Source organism: Staurois parvus, unplaced genomic scaffold (assembly GCF_062004578.1).
Source record: "Staurois parvus isolate SC_StPar_1 unplaced genomic scaffold, SC_StPar_1.0 ptg000672l, whole genome shotgun sequence".
Classification (NCBI taxonomy): Eukaryota; Metazoa; Chordata; class Amphibia; order Anura; family Ranidae; genus Staurois; species Staurois parvus.
In genome coordinates, this window is record NW_028318468.1 from 2796589 (window position 1) to 2822878 (window position 26290).

General features: G+C 41.9%; 1 protein-coding gene across 1 annotated transcript in view; it reads left to right on the forward strand.

The window, feature by feature from the left end:
* NUS1 (NUS1 dehydrodolichyl diphosphate synthase subunit) overlaps positions 1 to 26290 on the forward strand; it is a 29169-nt gene continuing 2879 nt past the window's right edge. The window contains exons 1-4 of the mRNA XM_089652169.1: positions 1 to 538; positions 16321 to 16446; positions 18806 to 18958; positions 23898 to 23997. Coding sequence (XP_089508295.1) covers positions 106 to 538; positions 16321 to 16446; positions 18806 to 18958; positions 23898 to 23997 — 812 coding nt within the window. The 5' untranslated portion in view covers positions 1 to 105. The remainder of the gene's footprint in view (positions 539 to 16320; positions 16447 to 18805; positions 18959 to 23897; positions 23998 to 26290) is intronic.

The window sequence follows — 26290 nt, forward strand, 5'->3', positions numbered from 1 at the left end:
ACGACCCTTTAGCCCGACCAATCGCGTCTCTGCGGGCTGTGTGCTGTAGTTGTATGGCTGTGGGATGGTAGCAGAGTGAGGTGCCGGTGTCAGTGAGCGGCAGACATGTCCGTTCTGTACGCGCTGGCCTGGCGCCTCGTACACGTGGTGTTGGGGGCACAGAGGGCTCTGCTCGCCTGGCTCCGGCTTTGGCACTGGAGGGTGTGGAGGGCGGCGGGCGCTCTTCTCCTACCGCCGGACATCGCCTTCCAGCGGAGGAAGGGCCCACACGGGGACTGCCATCTAAGGCGGGAGGAGGACTGGTGCCAGTGCCTGGAGGACACCGCGGATAGCTCGTCCCTGAGACAGCGCTGTGACTGCTCCTACCTGCACCGGGACCTCGTCCTACACCGGAGGGACCGAACTAAGCTCAACAAGATGCCCGTCCACCTGGCACTGCTCATCGCGGAAGAACAGCACAGCTACACGGACGTGGCCAGCCTGGTGGTGTGGTGTATGGCCCTGGGCATCTCCTATGTCAGTGTCTACGACCAGAGAGGTACACCCTGGGCAGGAGGGGGAGGGGAAGGTGTGACCACTGAATGGTGACATCTCCTACATCAATGTCTATGACCAGCAAAGGACAGCCTGACCCTCTACACAGTGGGAGGATAGCCTCAGACTGTATGGATGTGATCACTGAATGGTGACATCTCCTGGATCAGTATCTATGACCAGCAAGGTGAAGCCTGACCCTCTACAGAGTGGGAGGATAGCCTCAGACTGTATGGATGTGTTCACTGAATGGTGACATCTCCTAGATCAGTATCTATGACCAGCAAAGGACAGCCTGACCCTCTACAGAGTGGGAGGATAGCCTCAGACTGTATGGATGTGATCACTGAATGGTGACATCTCCTGGATCAGTATCCATGACCAGCAAGGTGAAGCCTGACCCTCTACAGAGTGGGAGGATAGCCTCAGATTGTATGGATGTGATCACTGAATGGTGACATCTCCTGGATCAGTATCTATGACCAGCAAAGGACAGCCTGACCCTCTACAGAGTGGGAGGATAGCCTCAGACTGTATGGATGTGATCACTGAATGGTGACATCTCCTGGATCAGTATCCATGACCAGCAAGGTGAAGCCTGACCCTCTACAGAGTGGGAGGATAGCCTCAGATTGTATGGATGTGATCACTGAATGGAGACATCTTCTAGATCAGTGTCTATGACCAGCAAGGTGCAGCCTGACTGTATACAGAGTGGGAGGATAGCCTCACATTGTATGGATGTGATCACTGAATGGGGACATCTCCTAGATCAGTGCTTGATGGAAGAGACGGTCATAGACTGCAGACATGGAAGAGACGGTCAGAGACTGCGGGCATGATGGAAGAGACGGTCAGAGACTGCGGGCATGATGGAAGAGACGGTCAGAGACTGCGGGCATGATGGAAGAGACGGTCAGAGACTGCGGGCATGATGGAAGAGACGGTCAGAGACTGCGGGCATGATGGAAGAGACAGCAGAAATCACTACTACACCAGGGCAATAAGGAAACGGCTTAGTGTCTGAAGGAGCCCCAAGGGCTGTACAAAAAGTGCCAAGGGGACACATACATTCCCCAGGTCACAGGCTGGGCACTGGGCCCTAGACAGCATTAGAGTATGGTGCCATTCTGTATAGGTGTGTGATCACTGAGTGTTGGCATCTCCTATGTCAGTGTTTATGACCAGCAAGGTACACCCTGACCTTAGGCAAGATGGCAGCATGGTGTCAGTCTGTGTGGCTGTGATTGCTGAAAGGTGATATCCCCTATGTCAATGTTCATGATGAGCAAGGTGCACCCTGACCTTAGGCAGAATGGGAGGATGATGTCACTCTGTATGGTTGTACTTCCTGAATGATGGCCTTTCCTAGTTCATTGTCTATGATGAACAGTAGGCAGGTTGGGAGGATATTGTTGATCTATATGGATGTCATCAGTTTGGCACAGGGGATCTCCTATGTTTGTTTACCAGCAAGCTGTGCCCTTTAACCCTTCCTATTGTTGGACTGTGTTCACCTGTGTGGATGTGTTCTTTGGGGCCCATTCATACTTGTGCATTGTGGCAAGGGGCCTGCTCTATGTGCAGTACCATTTATATTCATGGTAAATGGCATCCAGCACAGTAGAGCCTAATGAACTGCAGCACATCGCAATGCATATACCACGCTGCATTGTTACCAAAAAGAGAAATGTGCATTTTTTCATCCATTGTGGTGTGTTGGCAAAGAGAGAAATGGACTGCTTTAATGCAATGCATGTTAACACAGGTTAAGTAAGGCACCACAGTGGTACATTTAAGTGTGAATGAGCCCCTAGGCTAGGTTCATACTTTTCTGCTGCAGTGCTTTGCCATTCATTTTGAATGGCACCCCAATGCACTAAGACAACACAGCACAGCACCAATGCATTACAGCACACCAAAACACTGTAATTACACTACGTTTTGTGGTGTGCTTCATTTGCAAAAATGAAAAAAGTGTTTTGTTTTTTTTCGTTGCCAGCCAGGGGGGATTTGATTTAAATCAAACTGATTTAAATCACAATTTAAATCACTAGTCAGTAAGGCTTGATTTAAATCCTAGTTTTCTACATAAAGAGTAATTCTTGCTGGTATAACTTTAATATGCAAGTAGATGAAGATTTTTAGAATAACTTTTCATATTAGTTTTTTTATCCCCAGTTTAATAGGTTAATCATTCATATTTGGACAACTTTTCTGTTGTACTTAGGAAGGAGAAAAATAATCATTACATTAATAATAACAATTTAAATACATTTATTCAACTGAAACAATAACATTCCAGCATATGTTACTTGCTTAAACATCCATGTTTGTTAACTAATTTGGCTAAACAAAATATATATAATATTAAGAAACTTAGACTGTCAGCCCCTTCCTCCTCACACTTAGTTTCACTTTCTTCTTGTGCAGATCTATTCCACTCCAAACAATCAGAAAAATATTGTTTCTGTTCTATTCACTGAACTTCTTGAAACTTCGCACTGAAGGGGTTGATTCTGTATTCATAGGTTTGTAGAAGTTAGGATTAAGGTGTTTTCTTAATTCTGTTCATGTTATAACATTTTGCTGTGAAGAAGAGGCATGTGATCTCCACTGAGACAAATTCAGTTTTGATAACTGCAAAGTAAACCAAGCATCTGTGATAATATCTTGTAGGCAGAGAAACTGCCCAATAATCTTACAAAAACCTCTGGAAGAGCATGACATTGTGAATGGATTCATGGAATTTATTTACCAAAACAATTAAACATATACAGCCTTATTCTACATAATTAAAAAACTAATCTTTATTTCATGATGGAATGACCTTTGGATGGTAATATATTTTCCTCAAAAAGCATTTTATTCAAAAAAATCTGATTTAAATAAAAAAAATCCGATTTAAATAAAACCCGTTTTTTTTTTTTTTTAAAAATCATTGATTTTTATCCACCCTGTTGCCAGCTCATTTGGATGTGCTGCCTTAAAGTGGAGCTCCACCCAAAAGGGGAAATTCTGTTTTAAGGACTGCTCCCCGTTAAGGATTGGCACCTTGGGGGAGCAGGTACCCGAATTTGACAGGTACCTGCTCCCACTTCCGGGCGATTGGAAACAGAAAGTGTCCTCCCTCCCTGTAGTCTTTTGGGACACGTGACAGGTCCCAGAAGACTACAGGACCATTCATGAACTGCAGCACTACTCGCGCATTCACGGTGGGTACCCGGCTGTGAAGCCGCAAGCTATCACAGCTGGGTGGCCACACTGAAGATGCTGGCCTCCTGGAATACGGGACGGACGGTGAAACGAGCTGTGGGGGACACACCATGGAACCGAGGGACAGGTAAGTGGCTGTTTTTTAAGAGTCAGCAGTTACAGTTTTTGTAGCTGCTGACCTGTATTTTTTGACAGGGTGAGTGCAACTCCGCTTTAAGGCAATACCATTAACATGTAGAAAAATGTGCATTAATGCATTGCACTGGAAAAGTGTGAACCCAGCCTTAACGTTGGCATCTTTGTTAGTGTTTATGACCAGCATGGTACTCCCCGAATCTGGTGTCAGGCTGTATAGTTGCGATGCTCGAATGTTGGCGTATGTCTGCACCCATTTGCATACAATGTTGTGCTGCTGCTTAGGTCTCTTTCACATTTGGATGTGGATTGCTTTTCATAGGACAACATTAACAGCAGCTTACAGGCGTTCAATGGGTGCTACTGCCGCCTCCTGAATGCCTGTTTTTGGTTGCTGAACAGCAATTTTTCCTTGCAGGACTGCATTGCAAATGCAAGCCAAGCTTTTAGTTTGGGACTGGTGTGGCCATATTGTACTCGACAGGCGGTACTGAATAACTCTGCAGCCTGAGTTAAAGCTGCAGCTGCCACAAAGCAAAGCATCACAGCTGTGGCATATGTTCAGCCATTTCTGGCTGTATTGTAAAATTCAGGGCAGCTGGGGGGGTGGTAAATTTTGAAGGTTAGAATACAGGAATTTGCAAATCATATTGCCCGATGCCCGGGACATGTAGTTCCAGGCTTTTATATGTCACTAAGCACGAAAGGTCCAACACCAATTTGTGCAGCTGGAAATATAACTGCCTCTCTGGGCAGAAGCACAGTCACTATCAAGTCGGCGCAATATCAGTCCTCAAAATCCATCTAAGACATCTAATCTTCTTATACTCTCACCTGATTCCTCCAATAATCAAGCGTTGTGTACATATAAATCCTCCTCTCTTCCAATCTTCTTCTGTCTACTCTTCTGCTTGTGCTCCCAAATACAGAAAACAAATATAGTTAAGTATGTCCTTAATGTATAAAATGTGCTCAATCTTCAGAATCTAGTATATTCCGAATATTGTGCTCTTCCCCAATGCTCATAGGACTGAGGAAGCCCATGTGACGAAACGTGTCAGAGGAAGTGACGTCAGCCTCAAGCCAGAAGTATCGTGGCGGCCATTTTAGAGAAGGCATTTCTGTATCGGAATTTATGTAAAATATCTGGTGAGAGCATAAGAAGATTAGATGTCTTAGAAGGATTTTGAGGACTGACATTGCGCTGACTTGGTGCTCGTCAGGAAAGGGGAGTGTCAAGTCAGTGCTCATCACATTGCAGGGTCTTTCCCCTCCCTGCTAGTGTTCGGTGGGCAGTGCTGGAGACGGGAGGGGAGGAGGAAATAACCACTTGCCCTCCAGAGTATTTACCCCCCTTCCTGACCAGGCCATTTTTTGCATTACGACGCTGCGTTATTTTAACTGACAATTGTGCAGTCATGGAGTGCTGCACCCAAATTAAATGTACGTCCCTTTTTTTCCCCCCATGAATAGAGCTTTATTTTGGTGGTATTTGATCGCCTGTGTGTTTTTGTTTTTTTTTTTAATTTTTTTGTGCTATAAAAAAAAGGCCGGCAATTTTGAGAAAAAAATTTTTTTTGACTTTTTGCTATTAAACATGTCCAGTAAAAAATTTTAAAAAATCAAATTTCGTCATAAATGTAGGCCAAAATGTATTCTGCTACATGTCTTTGCTAAAAGTAATCCCAATACGTGTACATTAATTGGTTTACATGAAATTTATAGTGTTTACAAATGGTATATATTGGGCTTTTTTTTTTTTTTTACTAGTAATGGCGGCGATCAGCGACTTATAGCGGGACTGTGGCAGGCATTCTGACACTGGGGGGAACTGACTTAGTGTCACTGACATCTACAGTGACACCAATACAGTGATCAGTGCTAATAAAAAGCACTGACACTGCACTAATGGTACTGGGCATGAAGGGGTTAACATCTGGGGTGGTCAAAGGGTCAACTGTGTGCTGTTTTACATTGTGTTCTGTGTTTGTGCTTCACTGTAAGCACACTGCTTTGCATGGCTGTGCAAAGCAGTGTGCAGGAGCTGACAGGGTGGAAAACTGTTTTGTTCTCGGGAAACACCGGGCGCCGGTGAGTAATCACCAGCCGGGTCCCGGTGATTGACAGCCGTGGCCGGAAATGCCAAATGACGTATATATGTGTGATTTTGCAGACCCGTGCCACCCTGTAGCAGTATTTCTGCTATGGGACGGCGCTAAAGCGGATAAACAGCGCAATGGTAAAAACATTAAGTTTAAGTCGCCATAAAGCCCTTTTTTGTTTTTAAAAGCACCACTGCCTAATAAAAAACATTGACCCTTATTTTATTTTTTTTATCTGGACAAGTAGATTGGGTCCCAGATTTAAGTCCCTTGGACAAGTAGTTTTGAAAAAAAATGTCCACAACCCTGGTAGCATAATAGAGCAAATGATTATTATATCTAATTATACCTGTATAGTGTTCTATTTTCTAGAGATCATACAGTTCAAGTGAACCTGTGCCCCTCATGTATAGGGCAAGGAAGAGGTTTAAGCACAGAAACGGAACATAACTTCCCCATACTCCCTGCGTCTTTATTCAACCATTGGAAGTGTGAATGGGAAGCCCCATGTAAGCTCTGAGTCACGTGTATCTGGGATGTCATGTGGAAGGAAAGAGGGTCATATGTTCCTTGTACAAAGTAGAAACAACAAAGCTCAGTGGCCTTTTGAAGCATTTACTAACATCTATTGTTATATACAACAAGAATGAATCAATCATGAAAGAAAACTTTGCATATACACATCATCTGACCAATGAAAGTGGCAGTGATTTTTAACTGCAAAATGCAAGAACTCAATTAGACCAATTGCAGCTTTTCAGCAGTGTTTTGTTACTATTAATGTACTTTAACATTTGGCTTGGGATCCACCCCCTTAAAGGGTCAGCAAACCCAGACATGATATTTTTTGTTTTTGTTGAAGCCTGGTTGGAGAAGCTCCTAGCTTCTCATTGATTTGATATTCCCAACAGTAAGGCAGGCCATAGATACATTGATTCTTTCCTTCCACCACAGGTGAAAGGAAAGAAAATTGCTTGATTCCTCAATCAACATGAGGTTGTCATTAGGGACTGATCGAAATGACAGCTTCATGTTTATGTATTAAAGCTCTGTTTTCCTCCAAGTCTCTAAATAAACAGTCATATGTTGGGCACATACAGGGAGAGATTTACTAAAGATGGTTCATTCAGAATCTGGTGCAGCTGTGCATGATAGTCAATCAGCTTCTAACTTCAGCTTGATCAATTAATCTTTGACAATAAAACCTGGAAGCTGTTTGGTTTCTTTGCAGAAGGGAGCCTGATTTTGCACGCTCCAGCTTCCCCCCCCCCCCCGGTCACATCAAGCCTGACTTTGAAATCGTGCGACCTACAGGGAACTCACACGATTTCAAAGTCGTGTGAGATGCCGATTTCAGGTGCGATTTGCAAGACATCTAACGCAGAAGTCTATACAAATCGCACCAACAGTAGTACTACTTTAGAGACCAAGTCTAACCGCGCCAATTTGACCGCTCTAATTGCGAGCAAAAGGGTGTGACTTGACATACGATTTGTAGGTCGCATGGCATGCAAAACACATGCCAAGGCGCACCTGCTGTGTCTGGGGTGTTAATAAATAAACCCCACAGAGTCTGAAAACTCCTGTCCAGAGTCTGAAAACTCCTGTCCAGAGTCTGAAAACTCCTGTCCAGAGTCTGAAAACTCCTGTCCAGAGTCTGAAAACTCCTGTCCAGAGTCTGAAAACTCCTGTCCAGAGTCTGAAAACTCCTGTCCAGAGTCTGAAAACTCCTGTCCAGAGTCTGAAAACTCCTGTCCAGAGTCTGAAAACTCCTGTCCAGAGTCTGAAAACTCCTGTCCAGAGTCTGAAAACTCCTGTCCAGAGTCTGAAAACTCCTGTCCAGAGTCTGAAAACTCCTGTCCAGAGTCTGAAAACTCCTGTCCAGAGTCTGAAAACTCCTGTCCAGAGTCTGAAAACTCCTGTCCAGAGTCTGAAAACTCCTGTCCAGAGTCTGAAAACTCCTGTCCAGAGTCTGAAAACTCCTGTCCAGAGTCTGAAAACTCCTGTCCAGAGTCTTCAGCATTATGTTGTCTGTGTGCAGGTGTTCACCTGTAAGGCTTGAATTAAAAAAACACTGCTTTACAGGTGTTTGACCCTTTTCTTTTTTTTTTTCCCCCTCTGCCTCTAAACTCCCCTAAATGTTACGCTATGTTCTCATGCGCATTACAAGGTGTCTCAAAAGTCGCCATACATAGGGAAGATGGGAAATTGTAGGTAAATGTACCTTTTATTTACAAAATATTCTCTGTGTTGGCCACCTCTTCGCGCGCTCTCTCTCTCTCATATAATACGAATGTAATTTTTCCTATATATGGAGACTTTAGGGACACCCTGTATAGGTGTTTACAATGCAGGAGAAAAAAAAATCACTTGTGCGTTCGAGAGTAGCATTTTTGGCAGAAAAAAATGCCTGATGTAAGATGAGGGGTAAATCACACTGCAAGGCCAACCTTTGTAGAAATTTTATTCATAGGAATGACTTCAGTCCTTTGATACGTTTAGTTAAAAGGGGTGAGAAGTAAGCTGGAGATGTCTTCATGTTTAGTTTTGCAATGTGTATTATTAATAGAAGAACAAGTGATTATGTAATCATACATCTGTGGAAATATCAGTTATTGCAGAATAAGGAAAATGCTAAGTGATGCTTAAAGCAGAACCCTTTTCAAAACTTTTATTTTCCCATGTAGTGGGGCTGTGCTCGCACTGCATGAGGTATGTGCTTGTTTTGTCCAGGGGCTCAGGGAAAATCTCTACTTACCCATTCCAGTGGTGGATTGTTCCTGCCTTCCTCACGTTCGGAGCCAGTCTATGGGAGTGATGACATAAGGAACAGCCCATTCATAAGACCGCAAGCATGTTGGAGGTCAGGAGCGGCGGGGACCGCTTTTGCGCTCTGAGGATCTGCTAATTTTTTCGAGCCCCTAAACAAAAACGAGCATTTAACCAGTGCAGTGCGAGCACAGCCCCATTGCATGGGAAAATAATAATTTTTCCCCAAATCCTTAAAATCTTTGAGTACGTCTTAGAAATAATAGGCTTCTGAAAGCATTTTCAAGGTCTATTCACAGAGCAACAGTATTGTCGAGTGCCTCACATTGTACTGCATTGGGGAAAAAAGTTGGGCAGCTGTCTTTGCTGTGTGAACAGGGTACATAGGAGACAAGGCATTTTGCCTTGTTTGTTGGTGGAACTGCTTTGAAATAACTGCCTGCACCTCGGTTGAATGAGGCCTTTAAATCAAACCTGGTTTATCATGCAAGGCTAAACTGACACTAGTTATATAGCACTCATGTTTGATACATTTAGGAAATTAAAGTATCTGTATAGATAGAGCGAAAAGGAGACAGTAGCAGGAGGTGTGGGGCTAAGTGTCATCAAGAAAACCAAAAAGCACCTGTTGTCTGAGTGATGGTTTAAGGAGTTTGTGTTGAGTGCAGGAACACATGAATAAAATGACAGCGCTGCTTTGAGGATTATTGAAATTTACAGTAAAATATAAGGGCTCGTTCACACTTGACTGTTTTACCAACACTTGGCAAACGCCCCTATAGCGTTTGGCAAGCGTTGGTCCGGCGTTTGCGGAGCGTTTTTTTAACGCTCCGCAAACGCCGCATGTGCGGTTTAGTGACGCTTGCTAGGCATTTGCCGAGCGTTAAAAACGCCCACAAACGCCTATAATGAAGTTTGAATGGTGTTACCGCTCCGCAAACGCGTCGCAACCGCATCGCAAACGCCGGCCGGGCGTTTGCGGAGCGGCACCATAGACTATAATAGGAGGCTTCAACGCCTCCTAACTTGACCAGAGGCGTCCGTTTTGCCGCGACGCCACGCTAACGCTCCCGTTAGAACAGCACCATGTGCTGCAATGTGCAGAATTGTCAGAGGCGTTTGGGAAGTCTTAAAAACGCTTCCCAAACGCCTCTCTGCCGCCTGCACACAACGCTAGTCTGAACGTAGCCTCAATGTTAAAGTTTGGACCATTGCAGCATCTCCATTGTTTATTGGGCTTGTGTGTGAAAGTGTTGAAGAGAACTTGTCTGCATTGCTCATCTACAGGTGATCGAGCTGTTGCTGATTGAACACTGTTTCATTGTCCTGATTATTTCAGTGTAATCTGATCAGAACAGGCTCTCAAAATTCAGAGATCTAAGGTTGTAAACTCTGGAGATGTTCAAATCAGGGCATTGCAGTGCACATCATTGTGGTGCAAATAGGCCTTTAATTAGAAATACAAGCTAAACCTTTTTTTTTTTTTTTTTATCTTTGTCCTGTTGGAGAGATTTACCTTCATTTCATGTCCTATAGGACATAGGATTTTTATCCCTGACCATTAAGGGACACTGTACTGCTAGGGTGAGGGTATGTAAAAAATAAATAAAGAATAACTGGAAAATGTAAAAAAAATAATTTTTGGTTATAAACTAACTTGGGTTTTTTTTTTTTACTAAATAGATAACGGAATACATTTTGGCCAATATTTATGAAGAAAGATTATTTGCAAAATTTTCTAAGAAAACACTTTTTTTTCCAAAATGTTTGGACTTTTTTACTTATATAGCAAAAATAATAAAAATCCCAGTGGTGAATAAATACCACCAAAATAAAGTTTTATCTGTCTCAAAAAAAATGCTAAAAAAGTCATGGGTACAGTGTTGCATGACTGCATAATTGTCATTCAAAGTGTGACAGTGCTGAAAATTGGCCTGGGCAGAAAGGGGTTAAAAGTGCCCAATAGACAAGTGGTTAAAAGCAAAGTTCAACTTTTAAGATAAAAAAAAACAAAAAACCACATGCAGGAATGCAAGCTCCTACTACGCAGAGATGTCAGAGGGGCCTGACAGCTGTGTGTCTCTGTCCACTCCCTCCTATATAGTTGTATAAGAATGGCCATACACTATGCAATCTGATTATACAATTTCCATTAGATATAGCAAAATTATTGAATAGGAGAACCCACTTGGATAATGTGTTTAGTTTGTATCAAATCAGACAGACCCTTGCACTACAAAGCTGATGATAGATCTAAAGGAAATCGTATAGTGCATGGCCACCTTAAAGGAAGAAGTAGGAAAGTGAATGGCAATAAATCAAGAGGTGGTAGAGTTAATGAGGGAGGCATGGTCCAGAGTGTCTATTCTGTAATGCACTAGGGCAATGTGTGATGACATATGAAGCTTTTTGGAATGTTGGAAGCAGAAAGCACCTAATCATGACAAAACCCACACCTAACCCCTACCAATACATTGCGCAATAATGTGAAAGTCATACTATCATGCTGTATAACAGCCTTGGACAAACTTTCATAAAGTGGAAAATCAGCTTTCTAAGGCTAAACCTACTCCCAGCCCCATTCTAAGGCTATTCTATCTAACCATGTAAAGAAAAGATCTGTATACTTACCTACTCTGAAGCCGCTCCGGTCTGGTCTCCAACAGCGGCTTATGGATGCAGGAGAGAAAGCCGACAATGGCTGGAAATGCCTGGGAGATTGTCATCCATAGACTTACTATGGGGCATCTGTTGTCAGCTGCCACTCCTGTGCATAGAAGCCACTGACAGCTGATCCTGGGACCGGACCAGAGCGGCTTCAGAATAGGTAAGTAAAAAGATTTTTCTTCAAATGCCTTTCAGGACAGCACCTGAGAACGCATCTCCTACTCCTCTCGCAAGAAGCACAAACACACATCAACTTTAAATTGGAGGCCTCTCCTCAGTCCTCCGTTGTCGTGTTTCCTCCAGCCAAGTGGGAACACACAGGAACTGTGGGACGCTGCGTTTTCTCAGGTGCTCTCTGAGTGAGGTCTCCAACTAACCTTTTTTTTGCTGGGGTCCTCCAGGCAATGTTACTGGTTGCTGTGGTGTTTTGTTGTTGACGCTGTTAGGTCAGTTCAAAGGTGGCTTTTTCTGTCTTTTTGTTAGGCTAAGAGTAGTTCAAGGGAATCCAGTAGCAAGAGGAAGTGTCCTTCATGCTAAAATAAATTCCCGGATTCTTGGAAAATGCCGTTCTGCAAGGAGTGTATCTTAGGGCTAGTAAAGGAAGAGGCAGCTTCCAGTCACTTTCTGGCTGCTGTGAAGGTGGAATGAAGTGCAACGTTGCATGATGCTGGGTTTGGGATACCATTGGTACAGGTGTCATGGTCTGATAGAGATTCAGAGGAAGACTAGGGGGAAGAGGCTGAGGATTCTTCAATATAAGTATAAATTGTTGCTAAAAGAGGTAGATTGCCTTCTCAAGGCGATTTGTGCGATCTTTAAAAGAAGAGAAGGCTCTCTCTGCATGATCGGATGTACATGGGGGTTAGCGAACCAAAGCGTAGATTTTTAAATTTTTTTTTCCCTGTGCATTCAGATATGAGAGAGTGGCAGGATCCTGAAAGAAAACTGTTTTTTTCCAGATCCCACAGAAGGAGGTTCCTGTTTTGAGGAAGATACCTCAGCAGTTTGGAAGTAAATGCCTAAACAGGACGCAGTTTTTCCCAGGTCTCAAAAAGTACAGATTTAGCTTTCGAGGAAGTTTGAGGGAAGTGATGGATAAAAGGATGGACTTTTGGGCCACACTTGGAGTCAATTCTGGATTGCACAGTGGATAAAAAAATCTTTCCCTGTTAAAAGAAGAAACAACCGCCAAAACATTTTTTTTGCCCTCAGAGAAATCTGCAGCAAAGTTACAAGCCACAGGCGAAAAAGAAGATTTGGGGGTCACAGAAATCCAGAGAAAAAGGGGAGTTCTTTTCTGTGCTACTGCACAGCCAGAAAAGTTGCAATGATGCGCTGCTCTCGGTAGGAGGAAGACTACAGGTGTTGCTGCCACAATGAAAGACAATAACAGCAACCCTGTACATCCGGAATCCTGTCAGCAAAGGGCACAAGATAATTTGCGGAAGCTCCTCCAAGAAGATGTTTTGTCGCAGATGTGTACCTTGGTTTACGAACGCCTTGGTTAACGTAGTTTTTGGTTTACAAATGAAAATCCATTGAAAATAATGCCTCAGTTTCCGAATTGTTTTCGCAATACGAAGTGTATATCGGTGCCGATTTTAAAAATGCAATTTCCGGCTTTTATTTTTTTTCTTCACTATAGCTCACAGAATTAGCTATCACTTTCCCCGGAGTTAAAGGAAACTTTTGTTTCTGTTAAGAAACTAAAAGGAAACATTGTTTCTTTTAACTCAGGGAAATAAACTAAAAGGAAACTTTATTTCTTTTGGCTGGGGGGAAAGTGACAGCTGAATCTCTGAGCTATAGTGAAGGGACAAAAAGCGGTAATTAAATTTAAAAACCGGCACCATATTAAATAAAACAATGTTGTAGGGTCCCCCTCCTTTCATACCAAGTCCTTTAGGTCTGGTGTGGGTTTTGAGGGGAACCCCCACGCCAAAATTAAAAAAAAAATGGCATGGGGGTCTCCCCGAAGATCCATACCAGACCCTTATCCGAGCATGCAGCCCGTCAGGTCAAGAAAGGGGGGGGGGGGGGACGAGTGAGCGCCCCCTCCTGAACCATGCCAGGCTACATGCCCTCAACATGGGGGGGAGGTGCTTTGGGGCAGGGGGGGGCTCCCCCCAAAGCACCTTGTCCCCATGGTGATGGGGACAACGGCCTCTTCCCCTCAACCCTGGCCGGTGGTTGTGGTGATCTGTGGGCAGGGGGCTTATCGGAATCTGGGAGCCCCCTTTAACAAGGGGGCCCCCATATCCTGCCGCCCCATGTGAATGAGTATGGAGTACATGGTCCCGCTATTCATTCACAAAAAAACAAAAAGTGTAGAGTGAAAAAAGAACAGAACACGGTCTTTGACAAGTCCGTTAATAAAAGAAAAAAACTAAAAAAATGTCCCCCGCAGTAGATCCAACGTCAATTATGATGTCAGACCCCTGCAACAGTTTATCCTGAGAGTATGGAATGGGGATTTTACTTCACTGGACACCAAGGTGAATCTTCCCACCAGGATAAAAAGATCGCCCTGTTGGTGGAAGAAACAAGAAATTCTTTCAATAAGTCTGGTCTGTTCTTTTCTGGTAAGAAAGATTCTCACTACGGATCCCAGCTCCTGGGACTGAGGAGCGCACTTGAGAAGTTATGACACATGGGCTGTGGTCAAAACCATAAGCGACAAATTTCTCAAACTGGAGGAAGCTGAAAGATATTGCTCTAGCGTTATTAGCTATCTCCTAGAAGCTCCAGGGCCATCATGTGCAGGTCTGCACAGTCAACTCCATGGCAGTAGTCTATATAAACAAAGAAGGAGGCACGAAGAGCAGGAGTCTTCAGAGACTGGCAGGGGAAGTTCTGGCCTTGGCAGAAGTCAATCTGGTGTCCTTGTCAGCAATACATCTCAAGGGCTTGCTAAATCCTGGTAGCCAACTTCTTAAGCAGGCACCAAGTGAAGGAAGGAGAATGGTGTCTAAATTGGGTTGTCTTTCTCAGCTTGGTTTGAAAATGGGGACAGCAGCTGTTAGACCTGTTTGCGAACTGCCTGAATGCCAACACCTGTTTGTTTTCCCCTTGAACAGAGAAGACGGATCAGTGGGAACAGATGCCCTCGCCCAAAAGTGGGGCTTCCCGCTGTGTAATGCTTTTCCCCCTTTCCAGCAAATTCTGCAGGTCCTGAAGTAAATTAAAGCAAAAAGAGTGGTCATTTTTGTAGCTCCCTTCTGGCCAAAAAGACTAGTTTTCCATTCTCCTCCAGCTAACAGTCAAACCATACTGGTCGTTTCCAGGAAAACCTGCTACAACAGGGACCTCTGTGTCATCCGAAGATAGAAAGCTTGCACCTCACGGCGTAGCTTCTGAGAAGCAACTGCTAGAGAAGAAAGGTTTCTCACAATGCCTAGTGGCTACCCTTCTGGCTAGCCACAAAAATGTCACGAGCAGTTTAGGGGAATGTCTGGAAGGTGTACAATTCCTGGTGCCCCTCCAATGAAAGACCTTACCTCTGTCCTGGAATTTCTTCAACAAGAAGCAGACAAGAAATTAGCAGTTAGTACTTTAAAGGTCCAGGTCACAGCATTTGGAGTCTTTCTGAAGTGCCCTATTTCTTCAGAACACTTAATCATTAGATTCTTCAAGGCGTTATCCTGCTCCAGACCAGTTAAGGTATTTCCAAAATGCGATCTCTTGGTGGTTCTGCAAGCCCTGACCAAGTCACCTTTTGAACCTTTAAGCTCTGCGACTTTGAAGTTTATCACATTGAAGACTGCTACTTCTATCTATGACTTTGGCACACAGAATTAGTGACCTACATGCGTTCTTAAACAGAGAACCTTTTCTAATGATTTATCCAGATAGGATTGTTCTAAAGACCGATCCAGCCTTTCTACCAATGGTAGATTTGGTTTATTATGATTCACAAGATATTGTTTTGCCAACATTTTGTCCTTACCTGTCAGGGGAAGAAAGAGATTTTCATTCTCTGCATGAAAGAATAATTTTTACGCTATTTAGACAAAGAATTTCAGGAGTACTGTATATTTTATTCGTTTTGTATGTTGGGACCAAAAAGGGGCAGAAAGCCTCCAAAGGATCCATAGCCAGATGGCTAAGATTAGCAATTAAATTAGCTTATTCACGCTTAGACCTCGATCAATCGTTGAGGATTCACGCTCATTCCACAAGAACTATGACATGGGCAGAGAAGGCCAGTGCCACTCCGGAACAAATTTGTAAGGTCATGACATGGTCAAGCCTGTCCACCTTTTGTACGCCATTACAGGCTGGATTTATTGTCCGCTGAGGAGTAGGCCTTCGGTAGGAAGGTCTTGCAAGCTGTGGTCCCACCCTAAGGGGGTAAATTCTTGCTTATCCTTTCATGTGCTGTCCTGAAAGACGTTTGGAGAAAATTCAAGTTAGGCTTATCAGTAACTTGTTTTCTAATATTCTTTCAGGACAACAGTAATTGCCCACCCTGGTATAGCTTATGCGGTTGTGCTTATGTTTTTCAGATGAGCCGGAGGTACTCTTCCACAACTGAAGACTGGGGAGAGGCCTCCAATTTAAAGTTGATGTGGGTGTGTGTTTCCTGCAAGAGGAGGAGATGCTGCGTTCCCATGTGCTACCCTGAAAGACTACTAGAAAACAAGTTACTTGTAAGCCTAACTTGAATTTTCCTTTACAGGATTAGATAGAATAGCCTTAGAATGGGGGCAGGAGTAGGTTTACCCTTTTTTAAGTTTTTTTTTTTTTTTTTTTCTACTTTAAGTTTTGCTTTTCTCTATGCTTGTTTAAGGCAGCTTAAACTGCTTTTCTTCTGTTTGATGGCAAACAAAACATGTGTTCATGTAAATACAGATTCAGGATAATGACCTGTGTTTTTTTTTTTTTTCTCTCCTCTAAGGGTTCTTCAAAGAAAATACTTCTAGACTTATGGATGAATTGTTAAAACAGAAAGAACTGTTGGGTGATGAATGTTCGAAATATCCACTAGAATATGCAAATGGCAGCACTGACAAAAATGAGAAAGGTATGTTACAGACAGAGCAGTTTTGTTACTTGATTTTATATCTTGCATTCACATCCTGGCTTTGCAATTCTGTTCCACTTTGCAATAATATTTTTGGTTTTATAAAGAACTCTTCAGTAGATTGTTGTCTAGTTGATAACAACCTGGCAGATTGCCATCACAGGATTTGGTGTCTGCTAACAAAGCCAATTTTGTTTGACAGACAAAGCAGCCAGTGTTCAGAAAAGGTTATTTGTCTTACCTGAAAATGGAAGTGATTTTGTAAACTGTCCTTATCTTATACTGATCATATTACTATTTGTTTTTACTATAAATGTCACAAAACAAAAGGGAGCCTCTGATTGATCTGCACACAGGAATAAATTGAACATTCCTTATTTATTTAGGGAGCTCTGTGAGATCTTTCATCTCAATGATGTGCATAATTATGACATCAGTGCTCCTCTTTACATAATTACACTGTGAGTGCAGGGCACTGTGGGGGCAACTTGGCTTACAGGATATCCTCGTTCTTCTAGGTTGAATGATGATAGAATCTTAGACCAGTGTTTGGGCTTTAAGCCATTCACTGCCAGGTCCGTACGTTGTTTTACACAATCAGACTCCTGCCTGTCAGATGGAAGCAGTTGGGTGGTGCCTGCCCCCGTTACATAATCCGGGCTCCACTTGCCCATCTGCGGGCTCTGGGCTGACATGGCGGTTAACGGCATGGTGAGGTAGGAGAGCGGACACATGTCTGCTTTCCTTCCCTTCTTGATGTGACTCGGAAAGCGAAGTGTATAAGTTTTGTATTAGGTTGACCCTCTGGAGTGTCCAACCCAATTGGTAAATATATAAATAAAAACAAAAACTTCCCAAAACTAACAAAATTGAAGAACCAGTGCGGTCAAACATTCATAAATAAACACCTGACTGAGCCACTAATTCCAAATAGCATATGCAGTGTATCACGTGCTTTAGATATTAAAATAAAGTGCAGTCACAGTATCTATATCATAAGTAAACACCCATCTGAGCTATAAATATATAGTGTAAAATCCATTGAAAAAAATGATAAATAGATGTGCAGTAAACACCGGCTGAGCAATAAACCCCCAATATAAAAAGTGTATAAAATAAAAATGAATATGTGATCAATAAAGTAAATGCCCAACTGGGCTATCATACGTATGAATCATCAAAGTGCACAATGAAACAAATCGGGAATAATGAATATATGAAATTCCTACTAAAAACGAATTAAATAAGCACAATGTGAATTGAATAATGAATACTTAACAAAGCACAAAATCCAGTCCAATAGTGATTATGTAGTCTCTTTCTTTCAGTCTTTAGAGTAGTGCACCAGTGACTTCAAATGATGTTTTAAATCAAGCTCCTTCACCTAAGGCATGCACGCTCACCTTAAAGGATAAGTTCACCTTTGGGAACATGTTACATGTTCCACCTGTCTTTAGGGTGGTACTTATAACATGTTCCCAATCCTGCAGCCGCCCAGTTACCAACCCCCCCCCCCCCTTCCCCCACGACAGAGGTACGGAGAAAAGTTCCCTGTATGGGATGTACGAGCAAGCAGATACATTGAGAATCTGCAGGAGACCTGCATGGCATCAGCGATCTGCTTATCGCTGGTGCAATGCTTTAGGGGCTCCTAACACAAAAAATAATAAATGCACACTTTTTTACCTGCAAAAAAAATGTGTGTTTACTCTTTTTGTGGAAAGGTGAACTTATCCTTTAACATTTAACCCATAAAGAATATAGTTTTATTTTTATATACCCATTGGGTTGGACACTCAGGAGGGGGGTTTAATTAGCAGTTTGTTTTTGGTTCACTAGGGGGCAGCGCAGCACTACTTTGGGGTATTTGGTCTATTGATGTGGGAACACATTTAGGAGCTTGCAGCAGATTATTTATTTGTGCCAGCGCATGAGTATTATATCCTTATTTGAAATATATGCTTTCCTCCTAAATATGGTTGGACATATACATGCCTCCATACTAGTAAAAGTATTCCAATGCAATCATATGCTTTCTAGTTTAGTTATATACAACAAAAACAAAACATTTGATTAGGTTTTTAAACATTTAGACTATCTGGTGGGACAGATGAAAACATTGTAGATCAAAACAACTTTTTAATGCTATTAATTTTTTTTTTTTCTTCATTTAAAATGATTATATTGAACAATTGTGTTGGTATATGTATGACCAGCACATATAAAACCACCATAGGTTACTATGTATAAAGCTGCTCACGCAGTCAATTGTATGGATGCAGGTTAGTGAGTTGATGATTTTCTGCAGCTAAACTTGGATTATCTTCTTTAATTTAGAAAATCTGTGTTCTCTATACAGTGATTCGCCATTTACCTGTGTTAAAGGTGCTATCTCCAGAGGATGGGAAGACCAACATTGTGAAAGCTGCACAGAATTTTTGTCAGCTTGTAGCAGAGAAAGATAAGAGACCGTCAGACTTGGATGTTGAATCGCTTGATCGTATATTAAGAAGTAATTGGTTTTCTTCACTTTTACCCTCTATTTTTGTTCAAAATGTTCTCAAATATTAGTTTCAGACTGCTGTTTTTAATAGCACTTTAGATTTTAATGTAGGGGCAACATAGTGTATTTTTTAAAGTAATTACAAAAACCAATATGTAGTACTTATTTACCTCACTTTTACACAGGTAGTAATATAGTGATAAATTAAAGTCCTCAAGGAAAAGTCCATAAAATGTGGCTATATGTTAAATAAAAGCCATATCTTTAAAAAGGTGATGTGCCACCACTCTCTTACCAGAGAATGTGACCACAGATCATGCGATCAAAAACAGCGAGTATGGAAAATCAATGGATATATTGGATCCTAAATTGTCTCCACCAAAAAGACAACTCCACAGCTGGTAATGATCCAGTGTTACACCTCAAGGAAAATGGGATGTGTACAAAGGGAACAAAGGCTCCTCATAGTGTAGTATTTAAAATAATCCAGAATTTAATAAAGTAATGCACTTACAAACATATGATGAAATTAGCATGTGAAATCATAGCAGTTTCCAAGCAACGACATTGTCTTATGATGAAGCGTGTAGGGTGGAGCTACAACTTATAACGTCATCACGTCACGCACTGCGGCCATTTTGTTGGTTTGGAACTTTTATGATTTGACATGCTAATTTCATATTGGTTTTTGTAATTATTTTATGTGCCTGCTTGCATTTTTGTGTTCGCTCCTTTCTCACCACATATATTGCATTTAGCGCAGGTACACATCACCATTATTGGATTACTTTTTTAAAGTGTCTACTGTTCAACTCCTCTTTAAGTTGTTGAAGGAAAAATTGATCTAATGAAATAGGATGCTCACACCACCCTAGTTTATTATGAACTTCTCTACATCTGTATATCTTCATTTCTTGTTTTCTGAATGGTATGCACTTTAACCACTTCCGTCTCGTAGGACGTCATGTGACATACTCGGGTTTCAGTGGAGATATCTGGATGATGTTTGCAGCTACAAGCATCATCCAGATATCTTTTTTTTTTTTCAGCCGGCGATTCCCTCCTGTGTAAAAGCTGTCCTAGTGGTTCATTAACGACTGGATTATTGTGTGGTTTTTTTTTTTTTTTGTTTTTTTTTTGTTTTGGTTTTTTTTTTTTTTTTTTTTTTAAACAGGCGGCGGAAGTGCATACCCTGCCCCCCACCACCCAGCAGCGCCTCTCTGTGCTCTCCTGTACGATTGGGGAGATGGAGAAGCAATCTGGTGGCGGTGCCGGTTTACCATGGAGTCTGACAAGGACCAGATCGTCCTTGTCTATGACACTGGGAGGCTGAAATTTCTTTTTTTCTGGAAAGTAGAGATCAATGTATGTGGGTGTTTTTTGTTTTTTTTTTCTCATACTTTCCAGCATAGAGGAGAGATTTGGGGTCTTAGGTCCTCTTTATGGAGAGATTTGGGGTCTGTCATGCCTTATTCCTATTACAAGGGATGTTTACGATCCCTAATAATAGGAATAAAAGCTATTTTAAAAAAATTAAATGTAAAGTGTAAAAATATAAAAATTCTTAAAGCACTCCCGTCATGCTCGCGCACAGAAGTGAACGCATACGCAGGTCTCGCCTAGATATGTAATCGAAATTCGAACCACACATGTGAGGTATCACTGCGATTGTTCTAGAAAGAACAATAATTTTACCACTGGACCTCCTATGTAACTCTAAACTGGTAACCAGTCAAAAAAAAAATTTTAAGGCGTCGCCGATGGAGATTTTTAAGTGTTGTAGTTTGGTGCCATTCCTCGAGTGTGCGCAACTTTAAAGCGTGACATGTTTAGTATCTGTTTGCTCAGCGTAACACCACCATTTATATTTTACCAAAAAAATTGGGTTATATATTTTTTTTTTTGCATTCAAATTCTTTAGTGTTTTGAGAAATTGCTGCGCAAATACCATGTGCCATAAAAAATTGTAACGACTGTCAATTTATTCTCTAGAGTCTCTGCTAAAAATATATATATAATGTTTGGGGTTCTGAGTAATTATGATTTTTACATGTTGGAGAGAAATGCCAGAATTGGCCTGGTATGGAAGGTATGGCAGGGCTTCAAAATACACCTTGTCTCCTTTCCATCAAAATACAAAATGTAATTTATAGACCTCAGATTTAAAAGCTTGGGGATCTCGGTGCTGTTGCCCATGTGGGGTCAGTGCGTATTTACAGCAAGTGCTTCTAGTGTGGCATGCAGCTGTACTAAGTATAACGGGTTGTTCTGGTTATAAAATCTGGGCTTATTTGTTTGATTGCTTTACATTAGCTAATTACAATGTTGATCTCCTAATTTATTTGGTTAATTGCTTAGTTAGGTTACATTACCACAGTATAATCCTTGTTAAAAGGTAAAGAAGCTCTGATGTCTGTGTCTGCACGGGGCAGCCTCATAGGTTTCAGTGGGCTGGTATATAGGAGACAATTTGTCTACCAGTCCCATAGAAGCCTGAACTGTGCAATCATGGATGTCAGATTCAGATCTAGATGCTGGTGGAGAGAGATCAAGGTAAGTATAGTGATTGTAGTGGTGAGAGAGAAACATGGGGTATATTACTGTATCCTTTATCACCCTGGGTAGTCTACAGTTCTCAGTGGTTTCATTTTTGGGGGTTCATCTTCCAAAAACATTTGGGGGGACAAATGTCCATGCCGCTGGTAAATTATGCCACTCAATAGATTTCTGCTTTTTTGGGGGTGTTTGTTTTATCTTTGTCCAGTAAATCATAAAAATGTAGCCTGAAAGGCAAAATGGGTGCCATTCCCCAAAGGCCATAAAATATGCACATGCAGTAAGTAGAACACACATATAGGTTATGCCTATAAAATGTAGCAGCTCTATAAGGCCTCATTCACATGGGCATACTTCAGTATACACCCATGTGAGGGTCAGGTTTGCCTGCACAAGGATGCAAAGGAGTTCCATGCAGGCTGTCCCATTCATGTCCGTTGGGACGCAGTGGCTGCATAGACACACCCACTGCTCCCAGTTTGACATCGGTGCAGGTGCATGTTCCCAGACACAGTGTGCGTTCAGGGGCATGCACCCACATGGATGTCAAATTAGGAGCAGGGGCTGTGTCCATAATGACTATGCACCTTTTTTACTATCTTCCATCAATATCTGTGAGAAGCAGTTGGTTAGATTTTATTTGGATATTCTAGACTCCCATAAGCTAGAACCAATGAACTTGGTGTTTGAAAAAAGCATGACACCTCAAAGTGGTTCAAAAGCCTAAACCATATTTTACCTTTAATTTAATTTTACCTTTAATGCATTCTTTACAGTAAGGCAAAAAAAGTTTAGGTAGCAGAATGCCCCCTTATACTTAGCCTGAGCCCTCACTCGATCCAGCGCTGAGCTCGTCAGCAGTGGCTTTCTCCCTTCTCCCTGCTCTTACAGGCTTGGCTGAGAGCAGCGTGAGCCATTTGCTGCTGTTGGTCAAATCCTGTGACAAGGGAGCAGAAGGCGGGGCCAAGCCACACAGCAGGCAGAAGCAACCCAGCGGGTGTGCTTCTATAGCAAGCTGCTGGTTTATCTTGCATCCATATATCTAATCCTTAAAAAGACATAGTTTCCCATGAGTCATCAGACATGTACCTTTAAAATAGTAGTGCACTGCAATGAAAATTCTGGTGCCGAAACCAATACCGAAAATTCAGAATGCATGTGGTCAAAAACCGAAACCAAAATGTGTGCGTATGTGGGGGTGGGGAGGCTCCAATTTATAATATAGATAAATATATATATATATATATATATATATATATATATTTAACCTTATGATTTTATTGCTACCAATAGTCCCCTATGTGATAGCATATGAGTGACAGGTTCTTTTTGTAGGGGGGAGGGGGTGGGGCAGTGTGTGCAAGGAGGGTGCAGGAGAGGAGCAGTGTATATAGAGCGGCTCCCTCACTGGCTGTCACTATATGTCAGTGCCAGTTTTTAAATGCAATTGCCGTTTTTTTTTTCTTCACTATTATTATTATTATACAGGATTTATATGGTGTCAAAGGGTATGCTCAGCGCTGTACAGTAGCAAGGGGGACAGAACATGAGACAAGACAGTAACAATACACTACATGAGGGGTTCGAGGGCCCTGCTCTTTCGAGCTCACAATCTAGGAGGGAGGGGAAGGTGGTACAGGAGGAGATGGCTGTGGGGGATGGAGTGGTGGGAGGAGTGGAGGAGGTTAGTTGTTAGGTGAGGTCGGGTGTTAGGTGAGGTTGGGGTAGGCTTCCCTGAAGAGGAGGGTTTTCAGGGTGCGCCTGAAGGTGAGGAGGGTAGGTGACAGTCTGATGGATTGGGGTAGGGAGTTCCAGAGGATGGGGGAAGTCCTGGAGAAGTCCTGCAATCGGGCGTGGGAGGAGGAGACCAGGGAGCTAGAGAGTAGGAGGTCCTGTGAGGAGCGGAGGGCACGGGTAGGGTAGTATTTGGGTATCAGGTCAGTTATGTAGTTCGGGGCAGCACTATAGCTCACAGAATTAGCTGTCACTTTCCCAGGAGCTAAAGGAAACTTTTGTTTCTTTTAACTTGGGGAAATAAACTAAAAGGAAACTTTGTTTCTTTTAGCTGGGGGGGAAAGTGACAGCTAATTCTGTGAGCTATAATGAAGAGAAAAAAAAGCCAGTAATTGCATTTAAAAACCGACACTGACATATGACAGCCAGTCACTGTATACACTGCTCCTCTCCTGCCTTTCACAGTAGCCCCCTGACATCTGCAGTACACACAGTCTCCTGTATCAGCTAAATTTTTCTTGCCGATAGGGCTATTTTCAGCTGGTATGTTTCTGTGGCTGAAATTTCGGTGCATCCCTACCTTAAAATCCAAGTTGGGGAGAAAATATGTTTTCTACTGTTTTTAACATGACATTTATAGGATGTTTTCCTTTTGTAGGTACGCACAATTTCCCAGACCCTGACTTAATATTAAAATTTGGCCATATAAACAGCACACTAGGTTTTCTGCCATGGCATATACGACTTTCAGAAATTGTGTAAGTATGTAAAGATGAATAAATACTATGTAAAACTATTAGATTTTGTATATAGTAAGTAACAGGATAATCTAGAAATAGTAATGATGTACCTATATTGAGAATATAGCAGAATGATTTTAAAAATGTTGAAGACTAGACTTTGGGCACGTGTCAATGGGCTATTGTTCTCTCCCTATACAAGTCTTTGAGAAAACAAAAGCATCTTAAGAAGGTTAAATGTATGTCAGAGAAAGGACAGGTATAATAAATTCAGAATGGTCTCAGAAGCATCTCAAGCTGATATTAGATGGGTTGCATTTGCCCTTTGAAGCCCCTCAACACAGATCTTGCAGTATATTAGAATGTCTACATGGCAGAATAGATCTGTCTAGCACTGATAGTGTGTTGAAAATACTCTTGGCTTTTTTTCTGTTCATTCAGACTTTAACATTTTATATTATTTTTTTATTTACACCTTCATTTCAAGGCACACCCAATCATATGTTTTATGATTTTTTTTAATGGGCTACATATCTTCTAGTAAGTTCAATCTCCTATTAATTTAAAGCTCAGTTAAAACCTTTTAATATGTTACCGTAATACAGTCCAGCTGCATATACAATATTAAATATACCCGATCAATAGCACACACTCTTGCTGCTCCAAGGTGGGTCGGTTGAAAATTGTATCATGTGAGGGTGCTAGCCGAATTGTAGCTGTAGCACTTCTATAGAAAAGATTAGGATGGCTGCATACCCAAACGTGAATTGCTAAAATCAACTTTTTTGTAGCAAAAAGTTTATTCAGTGCCTTGAAAAAGTATTCATACCCCTTGAAATTTTCCACATTTTGTAATGTTATAACCAAAAATTAAATGTATTTTATTGATATTTTATGTGATAGACCAACACAAAGTGGTGCATAATTGTGAAGTGTAAGGCAAATGATAAATGTTTTTCAACATTTTTTTACAAATAAATATCCAAAAAGTGTGGCGTGCATTTTTATTCAGCCCTCCTGAGTCAATACTTTGTAGAACCACCTTTGCATATCTAGAGAGTGCAATGTTTGCCCATTCTTCTTTGCAAAATAGCTCAAGCTCTGGCAGATTGGATGGAGAGCATCTGAACAGCAATCTTCAAGTCTTGCCACAGACTCTCAATTGGATTTAGGTCTGGACTTTGACTGGGCCATTCTAACACATGAATATGTCTAAACCATTCCATTGTAGCTCTGGCTGTATGTTTAGGGTCCTTGTCTTGATGGAAGGTGAACCTCCGTCCCAGTCTCAAGTCTTTTGTAGACTCTAAGAGGTTTTCTTCTAAGATTGCCCTGTATTTGGCTACATCCATCTTCTCATCAACTCTGACCAGCTTCCCTGTCCTTGCTGAAGAAAAGCATCCCCACAACATAATGCTGCCACCACCATGTTTCATGCTGATTATGGTGAGTTCAGGGTGATGTGCAGTTAGTTTTCCGACACACACAGCGTTTTTGCTTTTAGGCCAGAAAGTTCAATTTTGGTCTCATCTGACCAGAGCACCTTCTTCCGCATGTTTGCTGTGTCCCCCACATGGCTTATCGCAAATTGCAAACGGGTCTTCTTATAGTTTTCTTCCAACAAATGGCTTTCTTTTTGCCACTCTTCCATAAAAGCCAGATTTGTGGAGTGCATGACTAATAGTTGTCCTGTGGACAGATTCTCCAACCTGAGCTGTGGATCTGTGCAGCTCCTCCAGAGTTACCATGGGCCTCTTGTCTGCTTCTCTGATTAATGCTCTCCTTGCCTAACCTGTCAGTATAGGTGAACGGCCATGTCTTGATAGGTTTGCAGTTGTGCCATGCTCTTCATTTTCATATGATGGATGGAACAGTGCTGCGTGAGGTGTTCAAAACTTGGGATATTTTTTTATAACCTAACCCTGCTTTAAACGTCTCCACAACTTTATTCCTAACCTGTCTGGTGTGTTCTTTGGCCTTCACGATGCTGTTTGTTTACTAATTTTCTCTTAACAAACCTCTGAGGGCTTCACAGAACAGCTGTATATATACTGAAATTAAATTACGCACAGGTGGACTCTATTTACTAATTTAAGTGACTTTTGAAGGCAGTTGGTTCCACTAGATTTTAGTTAGGGGTATCTGAGTAAAGGGAGCTGAATACAAATGCACGCCACACTTTTCAGATATTTATTTGTAAAAAAAATGTTGAAAACCATTTATCATTTTCCTTCCACTTTACAAATAAGTGCCACTTATCACATCAAAACCCAATAAAATACATTTGTTTTTGGTTGTAACATGACAAAAT